Raw genomic sequence first — 12,742 nt, 5'->3', positions numbered from 1 at the left:
TGCATCGCTTCCCTCGCTCCGACATCCACCGATGGTGCACGGCGAGGAGGCCGTCCCCGATGGGCGAGGGCTGGGAGGTCGCCACCGGCAGGAGGCCCCGCTCGCCGTGCCGCCTCCGGTGCCCGCGTTGTGACCCCGGCCTACGCCGCAACCCGCCTCCGCCCCCTTCTTCGGGCAAATGCCCCCGCTGCTTCGGCGACCACCCGGGCATGCCGCCGGGACGGACGTTGCCGCTTCTACGGCCACATTGCCCGCAACTGCACTACGCCGCGGCCCTACTCCGCCTTCGGCGCACCCCCTGCTGCCAAGTGCCTGTGGGCCGCGTCCCCGCATCTTTCGAGCTCGTCGGCGTCGAGCGTGGCAGGGCCGAGCCAGCCCGCGTTCTCCGGGCCTGATTCCCTGCCATCCTCAGCCACGCTGTGCCTGCCCGCGTCCTTCGGGCCCGGTTCCCTGCCGTCCTCCTCCCCCACGCCTCCCTCCAACGCAGGCACCCCCACCCCGACGGCCACTACCCAACCTGCCTCCACATCACGCGAGATCTTCGCGATGTCGGGGCACCCCTCGCTACGGCCAGCTGGTGCGGTCTGCTACATCCCTCGCTCGGCGCGCATCGACGCAGCAGAGCGCGCTCTCGAGCTTGCCCTGGTCGCCATGGTTGTCGGCCACCGCTCCGGCATCCTAGAGCATGGCTGGGACATCTCCGCCATCCAACTTCCGTCTCCCTACTACATGTTGGCCGCTTGCGCCTGACACCGCGGACGGCGGCAACCTCTCCGTCTTCAAGCTTGAGGCTTGTACTACCAACCCCGACGGGATTCCTCACTCCTCTGAGCTACTCCTGGAGGAGCCAGATTCGTTTGCTAGAGCCGACCCTGATCACGTTGAGCGTTTTGCGCTTCCGGTCCTGTGGTTCCTAGTTACCATCCACATGCGCCACTCCGCCGACTACCGTTTCTCGTGCCTCCACATCGCGCGAGATCTCCGCGATGTCAGGGCGCCACTCGCTATGGCCAGCGGGTGCGGTCTGCTACGTCCCTCGCTCGGCGCGCATCAACGCAACGTAGCACGCTCTCGGGCTTGCTCTGGTCGCCACGATTGCCGGCCACCTCACCGGCGTGTCATCCACAGACGTCGCGGGCGCGCTCTGCTCTCGCTTGCAGCTCGGGCCCAACGAGTTCTCCGTTCACCCCGCCCACAGCGACGAATTTCTCCTCCGCTTCTTCGACCCTGCCACCCGCGCGAGCGTCGCCATAGCCCCCGTCCGTGGACCCAACTTCCGCCTACTCATCCAGCCCTGGAGCCGCCTCGCCGGCGCTGAGCCGCTCAGCCTGCGCACCCATGTTGATATTGAGATCTACGGCACCCTAGAGGATGGCTGGGACATCTCCTCCACCATCCAACTTGTCTCCCTACTACATGGTTGGCCGCCTTGCGCCTGACACCGCGGACGGCAGCAACCTCTCCATCTTCAAGCTTGAGGCTTGGACTACCAACCCCGACGGGATTCCTGGCTCCTCTGAGCTACTCCTGGAGCCGGATGCTTTAGTTGGAGCCGACCCTGATCGCGTTGAGCATTTTGCGCTTCCGGTCCTGCGGTTCCCAGTTACCATCCACGTGCGCCACTCCGCCGACTACTGTTTCTCTTGCCTCCACATCGCACGAGATCTCCGCGATGTCGGGGCACCCCTCGCTACGCCCCTCGCTCGGGCTCTTGAGCTTGCCCTGGTCGCCACGGTTGCCGGCCACTGCTCCGGCGTGTCATCCGCAGATGTCACGGGCGCGCTCTGCTCTCGCTTGCAGCTCGGCCCAACGAGTTCTTCGTTCACCCCACCCACAACGACGAATTTCTCCGCTTCTTCGACCCTGCAACCCGCGCGCGCGTCGCCATGGCCCCCATCCGTGGAACCAACTTCCGCCTGCTCATCCAGCCCTGGAGCAGCCTCGCCGGCGCTGAGCCGCTCAGCCTGCGCATCCATGTTGATATTGAGATCTACCACATCCCAGAGCATGGCCGGGACATCTCCTCCCCCATCCAATTTCTGTCTCCCTACTACATGGTTGGCCGCCCTGTGCCTAACACCGCGGACGACAGCAACCTCTCCGTCCTCAAGCTTGAGGCTTGGACTACCAACCCCGACAGGATTCCTCGCTCCTCTGGGCTACTCCTGGAGGAGCCAGATGCGTTTGCTGGAGCTGACCCTAATCGCGTTGAGCGTTTTGCGCTTCCAATCCTGCGGTTCCCAGTTACCATCAACGCGCGCCACTCCGCCGACTACCGTTTCCCGTGCCGCCCTCCCCCCGACCTCCCGACAGCGATGTCGATGGCCTCGGCCGCAATTCCCCGCCTTGCCATGACACATGGCCCCGCCGCCATGATTTTCTGCGTACATCCGAAAACTGACAGTCTGGCCGCCCCTCCGGCCGCCATGCCGCACCCCTCCTCGCCGAGAGTGGCAAGAGGTGCTAGGACCTTACCCAGCCACTGGCGGCATGCCACATCACCCATCGGTCCACACACAGCTGGCCCACACCCAGGTGGACCCAGTCGCTGCTCTTCAAGTCGCCGTCATGCCTGTGAGACAGTCTGTCGCCACCTTCCAAGTTGCCGCGCAGGCTGGGGCACCAGCAATTCGAATTGTGCCTTTAACCGCCCTAGCTGGTGCTAGCGACCCATCTCCTGGCTCACCTGGCGCACGCCCGGCCTCGGACCCGCTACTCCTTCTGGAGGCGGGCCTGGATCCCAACGACTCCCAGCAAGCGGCCAACTCCAACGGCCCTGCCCCCACTCTGGATTCGGCGTTGTTGCAGCCTCCACCAACCTCCAAGGATCCCGATGCCCCTTTCCTGACTACCGGGGATGCCCCGATGTTCCCGCCTGCCATCGCGACCCCAGCGCTACAGGAGCTCAGCCAGTCGACCACTTTTGGCCCGACCCAGATTCTTCCCCCTGCCTACCCATCTTCTGGGCCCGCCTCGGACCCCTCCCGCCCCCACCTCGGGGCTGGAGACCACCCAACCAGCATGCATAACGCCCCTCGACCAGCGCAACTACCCCGCGCATGCATGCAATGCGGTGCCCACCGCGGGCTCCCCACGTAGCGCAAATCCGACCACAACCATGCAACTGCCGCCATGCACGTCGAATGGTACCGCTTCTTGCGTCGTCGCTCCACGTTCTGGGCTACCTACAATCTGTAAAGGAGCAGACCGCACCCATCTTGGATACCCCTGCACCTAGACGCAGACGTGGAGACATTCCTCCCAATTTCACCCATCACTGCAGCAACCGCATCGCGAAGCAAGATGGTGGCTTCGACTCCGAGACCAAGGCCAAGCACGTCCTCCTTCATAGGCTGGGCCTACTCAACGATGATGAGCCACTCTCAGCCGACATCCTCGCCAAGTACTCCGGATTGTTCGACCGCCCACCCGCTACTACTCGCCTTTGCGGACTTCTCTGGTTGGCAAGTGCCGCGCGATCTGATTGCAGGTTGCGCCTCAGGCCAGCCTCTCCTTACTGCGGCTTGATCAGGCTTCTTCCTCCCCGCAGATGGCACTCGTGGTGGTATTCTCATCGCCTGGCGAGCGGATGTGATCGCTCTTGCCAACCCCATCATTGGCTCTTTCCACGTTTCCGCGATAGTCTCTTCTCTCTTCGGAACAAATACTTGGTGGATCTCAAGTATCTACGGGACACAATCCGAGCCCGACAAGCTTGCGTTTCTCACGGAGCTTCATGATCTCCACGACTCCATAGCAGGGCCATGGCTCATTGGCGGCAACTTCAAGATGATTACTTCCCTTGCGGACAAGAACAATGGCCGCGTCAACCACCGGTCCATGAATCGTTTTCGTCGATACGCGACATCTACCTACATGGCAGGCGTTACACATGGTCTAATGAGCAAGACAACCCCACCCCGCGCGCAACGAGCGAGTTCTTGCACACCAGATTGGGAAACATGCAACCCCAACCACCTCCTCCACTGCCTCGCTACCGCGGTGTCTGATCACTGCCCGCTCGTTCTCGATTGTGCGTCGCGCGCTCCTGGGCAACCCCGATTTCATTTTGAGCGCTTTTGGACCAAAATTGAGGGCTTCCACCAAACCATCTCAGACGCCTGGAACTCTCAAGCGCATGACCCGGACCCTTTCCGGCGTATTTATGCCAAGCTCAAGGCTACCGCACGCGCTCTGCAAAGTTGGAGCTCCCGATCTACGGGCAACATCGCCATGCAACTCCTCGTCCCCCGGGAGTTCATCTACCGCCTTGACATGGCCCAAGATCACTGCCCTCTCTCCGCGAGCGAAACTTGGCTTCGTCGGGAGCTTAAGCGCATATATCTCGGCTTGGCTTCCCTCCACCACTCCCTCGTACGCGAGCGCACACGCTTCTCATGGCTCACGAAAGGAGACGCGAACACCACCTTCCTGAAAATCCACGCCGTGCATCGTCACCAGAAAAACCGCATCCTCGGCCTTCATCATGAGGGCCTCTACATCACCGACGAAGCTAGCTTGGCCAAAATGGCGTTTTCCCACTTCTCGGCCACCATTGGTTCCTCCATCTCGCGCGAGCACATCATCAATCTTCACGCCTTCGACCACCGCCACTTCGATCTCCTGCCTCTTGAGGAGCCGTTCACCGAGGACGAGATCTGGCTCGCCGTCAAGTAGATGCCTACTGGGAAGGCGCCCGGCCCGATGGGTTCATTGTCGAGTTTCTACGCTCATGTTGGGCCATCGTGAAGGATGACATGTGTGCCGCCTTCAACAAGTTATATGCTATGAACGGCACGGGATTCCGTAAACTCAACGAACGCTCCTCTCGCTTTTGCCCAAGAAGCAAGATGCGTCTACTATCTCGGACTACCGGCCAATCAACCTCATACACCTAATTGCCAAACTCTTCGCCAAGGTGCTCTCTCTCCGGCGTGCGCCGCGCCTCGGCAACCTCGTCTCCTCAAAACAGAGTGCGTTCATCGCGGGGAGGAGCGTCCATGACAACTTCCTCTTGGTCCAGCAAACCGCGAGGCTGCTTCACAATCTCAAAGCACCACGCGTTCTTCTGCAGCTGGACATCACCAAGGCCTTTGACACGGTCTCATGGCTCTTCCTTCTCGAAACCCCACGGCACATTGGCTTTGGCCACCGCTGGTGCGAATGGATCTCAATTCTCCTCTCCACGTCATCCACCCGGGTCCTCATCAACGACAACCCCGGGCCGCCGATATCCCACGCGCAGGGTCTACACCAGGGTGACCACGTCTCACCCATGCTCTTCGCCCTGGTCATTGATAAGCTTAACTCACTGCGACAGCATGCCACGCTTACGGGCATCCTCAAGGGGCTCACCCCACGTCATGTGGCGTCCGGCGTCTCCTTGTTCGCCGATGACGTGGTCATCTTCTGCCACACCGATGCCCACGAGCTAGACACTATCAAGGAGCTCCTCCGATTGTTCGGCAATGCCTCTGAGCTAAGCACCAACTTCCTTAAATGCTCCGCTACGCCAATCCGCTGCGGCAACGATGAGCTCGCCACCATCGAGTCCTCTCTTGCCTGCCCGATGTGGGCCTCCCTATCAAATACCTCGGCTTGCCGCTCTCGACCCGGAAGGTCTCAGCTTCCGCACTCCTCCCTTTAGTCGACAAGCTCGTGAAGAAGCTCGCTACTTGGAAAGCTTCCCTTCTCTCCCACGGGGAGTGCCTTGCCCTAGTCCGCCACGTGCTCACGGCCATGCTGATCCACATTCTGCTCGCGTTGACCTTAAACCCCCTGATCCTCAAAAAGATCCAACAGGCTGATCCATGATTTCCTGTGGCATGGAACAAGGATGCGCAAGCCGGATCTTGCATCGTCTCCTGGCAGAAGGTCTGTCGGCCCTTGGAGTTGGGTGGGCTCGCCGTTTGCGATCTTCTCCGCACCGGCATCGTGTTGCATATTGACTTTGGCTCCAGGCCACCGACCCCAAGCGCATGTGGAAGCATCTACATCTCCCCTCCAACCGGGAGCCTTCCGAGCTTTTCCGGGCCTCAACTTTGTGGACACTTGGCAACGGCAACACTTGCAAATTTTGGCACGACCACTGGCCCAAGGGCAGGCCATCTCCGAGATCGCGCCTACCCTCTTTTCCCTTATCCCGCGTCAGCGCCAGAACAAGACTTGTCCGCGAGGCCCTCTCCAATCGTTGTTGGATCACGGACATCCATGGCAACCTCAGCCCCATGGCTATCCTTGAGTACGTGGAACTCCGGAGGCGTCTTCAACAGATCACCCTCTCTAGCGAGCCGGACCGGCTCTCCTGGATATGGACCGTCCACGGCGAGCTCTGCCTATAGAGCGCAGTTCATCGGTGCCACTGCTTCCCCCCACTGGCTCATCATTTGGAAATCTTGGGCTCCCACAATACGAAAATCTTCCTGTGGCTGGCCTCCCTCGACTGTTGTGGGACTGCCGACAGTAGAGCGAGACACAACCTCCCTCACGACCCCACATGCAAGCTCTGCGACCAAGAGCACGAGACCATTCATCATCTGCTCGTGGGATGCGTCTTCACCCGCACCATCTGGCACGAGATCCTGGCCTGGTGCCGCATGACTGTGCTACCCCCAGACGGCAGGCTCAACTTCTTCGAGTGGTGGTCGATCGCCACATCTAGTGTGCCCACCTGCCTTCGCAAAAGACTATGCACCTTGATCATTCTCACTGCTTGGGCCATTTGGAAGCACCGAAACGCGGCACTCTTCGACGCTGCTATCCCATCTCACACCAAGCTTATTGACGACATCAAGCAGGATGCTTTGTTATGGGCCAAAGCCGACGCAAAAGGGCTCGAAAGAACACTTCCTATAGCCTGAACCTTAACTTGTAAAGGCTAAGCAACCTCCTCTGCTCAACTTAGCGCCTTCGAGGTCGCCATTCGTGTGTACGGCTACCTTCTCACCCTAACCTATCAATGGAATGATAGGCAGCGTTAGCGTATTTGGGGGAAAAAACAATATTACTAATACCTCTATCTTGTCAAAGCTGATCATGACACCGCCTTTCGTTCCACAAGGAATACCTTTGACCTGGTTTAGCAAAATAAGACGCATAAACATATTTATATCATGGACTCAACTGGCAAAGAAATACGCCACTCTTTCAGTTGGTACCTCAAAAGTTTGAAATAAGCAAACATGATCAGTAAATTAACAACAATTGGTTGAAAAAGAAAGGTAAACTAACTAAGATAAGATTGTATTGAAACCATAGCTTCATAAATGAAGGCAAAAGAAGGACATTCACTTGCCTGGTCTGTTTGGAGTGTAACCTGTATTGGCTCAAACTGGGTGATGAAAGGCAGCTTCAGGTGATAGCCTAGCAACAGAGACGAAATAAGCAAAGAGATACTCAAACAAAAAAGAAAAGAAAAGAAACACTTGGGAAAAGAAGTACCTGGAGTAGTAATGGTTTTCAAAAGAGCACCTCCCCTCCAGTATACCCCAACATGTCCTTCAGGAACTTGATGTAAAATGCTTGATGGAGCTGAGATTGAAACCTGTAAATATTAACCAATACATGAGCTATTTAACAGTAAGCTCCAAATAGAATGCTTAAATAAGAGAAATAATTTATCTACTATGTAGATATCAATATCCCTTTCTTCTTAGTTTATGTAAACCAATACACATCCTAAATTGCCTACTTGATATAAACAATGAGCTAAGCATAATAAATAGCACACTCAAATAAACATGAACAGGCAGGAGACAACATTTATGTAAAGCTGGTGAAACATCATAAGGGAAATTGCTGTTTTATGATCAGTCCTCTTAATGTCGTTTTGTACTTGTAAACTAGGGTATTGAAATACATAACGAAAGTGCATCTGTTCAAGCTTTTGATAATTTATCTCAAAAACAGATAAATACTTTCTCCGTCCGGAATTAGTTGACGCTCAAACGGATGCAGTGCTAGATACATTCGTTTGATCATGAACTAATTCCGGACGGACCGAGTATTCGAATTGCTTAACAAGGGTAGCAAAATATTTGAGTGATTATTACTGTTTATAACTCCAGTGGACCCTGATGAAAAGGGAACGACAACAGAAAGTGGCCTCTTCCTCTGTTGCCTTGATTCCTCACCTTGGAGGACACATTTGTAATATTGCCATTTTAGGGCAAGGCACAGTAAGCAAGTTGCAGTGCAATACCATCTTTAGATTCTCTTTCACTAAGGTCTGCAAGTGAAGTTCAAATTTAGCTGATCCTATTATTTTCTCTGTACGTATCAGTTCTCATCAGTTAGGTGTGGCGGAGATGCGTATGTTGAGATGGATGTGTGGCCACACGAGGAAGGATCGAGTCCGGAATGATGATATACGAGATAGAGTTGGGGTAGCACCAATTGAGGAGAAGCTTGTCCAACATCGTTTGAGATGGTTTGGGCATATTCAGCGCAGGCCTCCAGAAGCTCCAGTGCATAGCGGACGGCTAAAGCGTGCGGAGAATGTCAAGAGAGGGCGGGGTCGACCGATTTTGACATGGGAGGAGTCCGTTAAGAGAGACCTGAAGGATTGGAGTATCGACAAAGAGCTAGCTATGGACAGGGGTGCGTGGAAGCTTGCTATCCATGTGCCAGAGCCATGAGTTGGTTGCGAGATCTTATGGGTTTCACCTCTAGCCTACCCCAACTTGTTTGGGACTAAAGGCTTTGTTGTTGTTGTTGTTGTTTGTTGTACGTATCAGTTCTCATCAAATGTGTGACTATTACTCCCTCTGTTCCTAAATATTTGTCTTTCTAGAGATTTCAACACGTGACTACATACGGATCAAAATGAGTGAATCTACACTAAAATATGTCTATATACATCCGTATGTGGTAGTCCATTTGAAATCTCTAAAAGACAAATATTTAGGAACGGAGGGAGTACTTCTTTCCCTAATAATAATAAAGCACGGATTGACTCCTTGGGTTCACCTTTTTTTACTGGCGTCCCCGGTGGGCCTACGCACACGCACAGAAAAAAGAACTGAATCCGAGTCCTAATCATAGGTCCCAAGTGGAAGCTGATAACTACACGATTGTTACAAAAACGGGTGCATTGACGTTTCTCCCCAAAAAATCATGACATAATCCCTTCCCATGATCTGATTTGATTCCAGGCTCTTGGTGGACGGGTCCACCCCTCCTCTTCCGATCTCGCCTCCCTGTCCTAGGGTTCTGGCACCGTACATAATAAACAAGCAAGCTAGCAGGCGAGCCGGGGAGGAGGCCCTGCTGCTAGCAACCAAGATCTTCCAGCGGTAGACGTATCTTAGAACAGAGAAGAAAAGGAAAAGGAGGTTAGCCAAGGAGCCGATTTCCTGTCTTCCCGTCAGGGAGATCAACCGCCGCCGTTACTCCAGTAGCCAGCAGCCACAGCACGGCACAACCAGCCAGAGAACTCGGCAAGCACATCCAGACCAGAGACATTATGCCACCACACGCGGGCGGCAGTGCGCTCGGCAAGCACAACCAAACCAGATGCACAACGCCACCGCATGTGGTGGCAGCGGATCCTCCCAGCTCCTCGGATCGAGGCGGCTACAGGTTGTGGCTCTTGGCCCCGACGCCGCTTCTCTCGGTGCCACCTAGACATGTCTGCGGTGGTGGAGCACGATTGACTGGCGAGCAGCACGGGTGCGTGCGGCAGCGCGGCTCCATCATGGCCTTATGGATGGCCGCTGCTGCACCGTAGGCCCGTAGCACCACCTCCGCCACGACGTGCGGGGAACTTGGCGTCTGCTGCCACTCTGATGGGCGGACGCGCATGGCAGGTGTGATTTGCGCACCATCGTCAACTCTCGAAGTCAACGCGACACATGCGTCCTTCCTCCCGTCGCCAACGCCATGAGCATAGCAAGGGTGGCCATGTTCAACGGAGCAGCACGCGAGATCTCTCTGCTCCGGCAAGCGGAGGCACCAGGCTGCCAATCAAGATCTTGGAGAAACATGGCTACAACCATAAGGTAAATATACGTTGTAGGTTGCACCGCTTGATAGCAGATGTAATATTCCAACTTGAGCAACGTAAGAACTAATTGGCGCACGCAACTGCAAACCAGCCGATGGATGAATGGTTGCATATGGATCTTGCGTTGTGCACTGCATATCTTTTGACAAGCCTGAAGATTTTACGGGGAGGGCTGGAGCTGCAAAGCCTGACGCTACTACAAGGTAGACAATTTCCACCGGTCTGCTGTTTTTGTGTTACATGTGTCAACTCTGCATAGTTATGATCTGATTTTTGCAGTTCTGGCCAATTGTGCATGCATTAGGATGAAATAGCTTACTCAAAGTCGAATTCTACTATTCTTATTGAAGAGTTGATTGTATTTGTAGTTCTTTGGGGGATTGCAATATTAGGGGTGAAAAAAATGTATGCCGTGCATCTTTTTTGCTTTGCATAAATAATTTCTTTATATGCTACCATTTTTTAATTCCAGTTATGACGAATGTTTGCTCTCGTAAACGCTACATATGTCCCATCTTGATCTTAAGTCCTAATGGGGAGTAACTAGGTTCACGCAACGCAAAGTACTAAGTTAGTACTAAGCAGTAGCAAGTTTGGCTCTATTTGTGGTTGGTTGCAAGAGGGATATATTGTGATGCATGATGCTTAAAGCCTTTTGTTATATGCTTTATATTTTGAAATAGGATTTGTTTACTTTGTAACCTACTAACTCAGATATTTTAATAGTTTCCATTATTTGTTCATATTCAATCTACACAACCCGTATGATAGCTCACAATTTAAAGTAATAAGTTAATATTGTTGTGCTCAATTATATTCTAGGTCCATGTTCTCACAATCTTAGTAGCACTATTTTTGGATTGTTTTTCTAATTTCACTCGCAAAAACAACAGATGCGTGGTTCAGATGGGTGTGGGACAGTATAGACGCATACACTCATATATGTCGCAGGCACCTTAGTACCTTAGTAGTCTACGGGAATGCCTTCTCCCACCGTTTCTCTCGTTGCAACGCACGGGCATGTGTGCTAGTCTTCAAACTATGCATTTATAAAGTACATATAACAGATTCATGCTTTCTATCTCATTATAACAAAGTAGCATCTATTTCTATTAAAGGAAGGCATACTTTTGACTTTATTGACTTCCTACAACAACAACAAAGCCTTTCAGTCCCAAATAAGTTGGGGTAGGCTAGAGTTGAAACCCACAAGATCTCGAAACCTAGTCATGGTTCTGGAACGTGGACAGCTAACTTCCATGCACCCCTGTCCATGGCTAGTTCTTTGGTGATATTCCAGTCCTTCGGGTCTCTCTTTACGGACTCCTTCCATGTCAAGTTTGGTCTAACCCAACCTCTCTTGACATTATCAGCACGACTTAATCTTCCGCTATGTGCTGCCGCTTCTGGGGCCTGCATTGTATGTCCACATCATCTCAGACGATGTTGGACAAGCTTCTCTTCAATTGGTGCTACCTCAACTATCGTGTAATCATCATTCCGGACCTGATCCTTTCGTGTCTGGCCACATATCCATCTCAGTATGCACATCTCTGCTACACCTAACTGTTGGACATGTTGCCTTTCAGTTGGCCAACATTCTGTGCCATACAACATCGCAAGTCGAAGTGGTGTCCTATCTAACCTACCTTGTAGCTTTTGTGGCATTCCTTTGTCACTTTATGAACTTCCTCCTTATGATTAATAAGGCATAATCTTACAGATGAGGTACTACTAGTCCTTACTCACACTGGACTACCGAAACTTTTATGGTTTTATTAACAAATAGACCAGGAGACCAAAGATAGACTTCTTATCATTAATCACAGTTCAAAATACTGGCCAGTTAATCGGCATATCAGACAGTTAATCATGTCTTGGCCACCTGCTGATATGAAAACCACCTATTCATGGCATTAACCGGGTGGGCCAATTCATCAGACTGAAAAGCTGATTAACTGGCTGTCAGACCAAATAATCTGCTGGGCCGATTAACTGCCAAGGCAATTTGGGGCCAACTTCTCCCACAGCCACCCACGCATTAGGTTAGACAGAGGGTCGATTAACTCATTGTCCCTCACACTCGGGGAGGAGTAGCCGAGGGCACCATCCCCTCACCGAGCAACCACCGGCAACGTCCTTCACAAAGTAGCAGCAGCAACTAGTTTAGCTGATAGATGGATTGACTAGCCCACAGCTAGCTCAGCTGGAGGCGGATTGTTGTTGTTTGGACGAGGCAACACATATACCAAAGTGGATTCTGGAACATCCAAAGCCACACTACCTCACTCTATTTGCTGCCTTGTCCAAACAACAAGAATGTTGTCAGTTGCCACTTTGTGGGGAAAAAAAAAGGAAAAGGTTGCCTCCCTTGTTACATTACGGTGTACAGTAGCATATTTATCCATTAATTACAATGCATGTTGCTGTGTAGCCTAGGATATATATAGATATGGCCGTAGTTAACCTACCGATAAATGGGTTACCAAGAAATTCGGTTAATAGATTGATTCATCGATTAATCCCTAGGGCACGGAGCGGGCCCCGAACACAGTCACCCTATCATTGAGTTCTGGAGCAGCTCTCCGGCTCATGTATCTCAGGCTGCTGGGCAGACCTTACACAAAAGGGAGCGAGTGATACACAGGGGTGGTTCCATGCCAATAGAGATAGAGCAGAGAGAAATAGATAGCTATTACATTAATCCACATAACTCCTGGCCGAGCAGGCCACCAATCC

At 53.1% G+C, this 12,742-nt stretch overlaps 1 protein-coding gene across 4 annotated transcripts in view; it reads right to left on the bottom strand.

Annotated features, from left to right (window-relative positions):
- Nucleotides 1–12,742, bottom strand: part of LOC543352 (erlin-2-B) — a 24,518-nt gene that overhangs the window by 3,440 nt on the left and 8,336 nt on the right. For 2 of the 4 annotated variants that reach the window (XM_044513578.1, XM_044513580.1), the window contains exons 2-4: nucleotides 7,441–7,543; nucleotides 7,295–7,362; nucleotides 7,014–7,073 (exon numbers count right to left, since the gene is read on the bottom strand). In XM_044513578.1, the coding sequence (XP_044369513.1) occupies nucleotides 7,014–7,073; nucleotides 7,295–7,362; nucleotides 7,441–7,543 (231 nt within the window). The remainder of the gene's footprint in view (nucleotides 1–7,013; nucleotides 7,074–7,294; nucleotides 7,363–7,440; nucleotides 7,544–12,742) is intronic. The other 2 variants (XM_044513581.1, XM_044513579.1) reach the window with 1 other exon arrangement.

Source organism: Triticum aestivum, chromosome 4B (genome assembly GCF_018294505.1).
Source record: "Triticum aestivum cultivar Chinese Spring chromosome 4B, IWGSC CS RefSeq v2.1, whole genome shotgun sequence".
NCBI lineage: Eukaryota > Viridiplantae > Streptophyta > Magnoliopsida > Poales > Poaceae > Triticum > Triticum aestivum.
The sequence above is the reverse complement of the archived record's forward strand: the minus strand, read 5'-3'. Positions and strand labels throughout refer to the sequence as shown.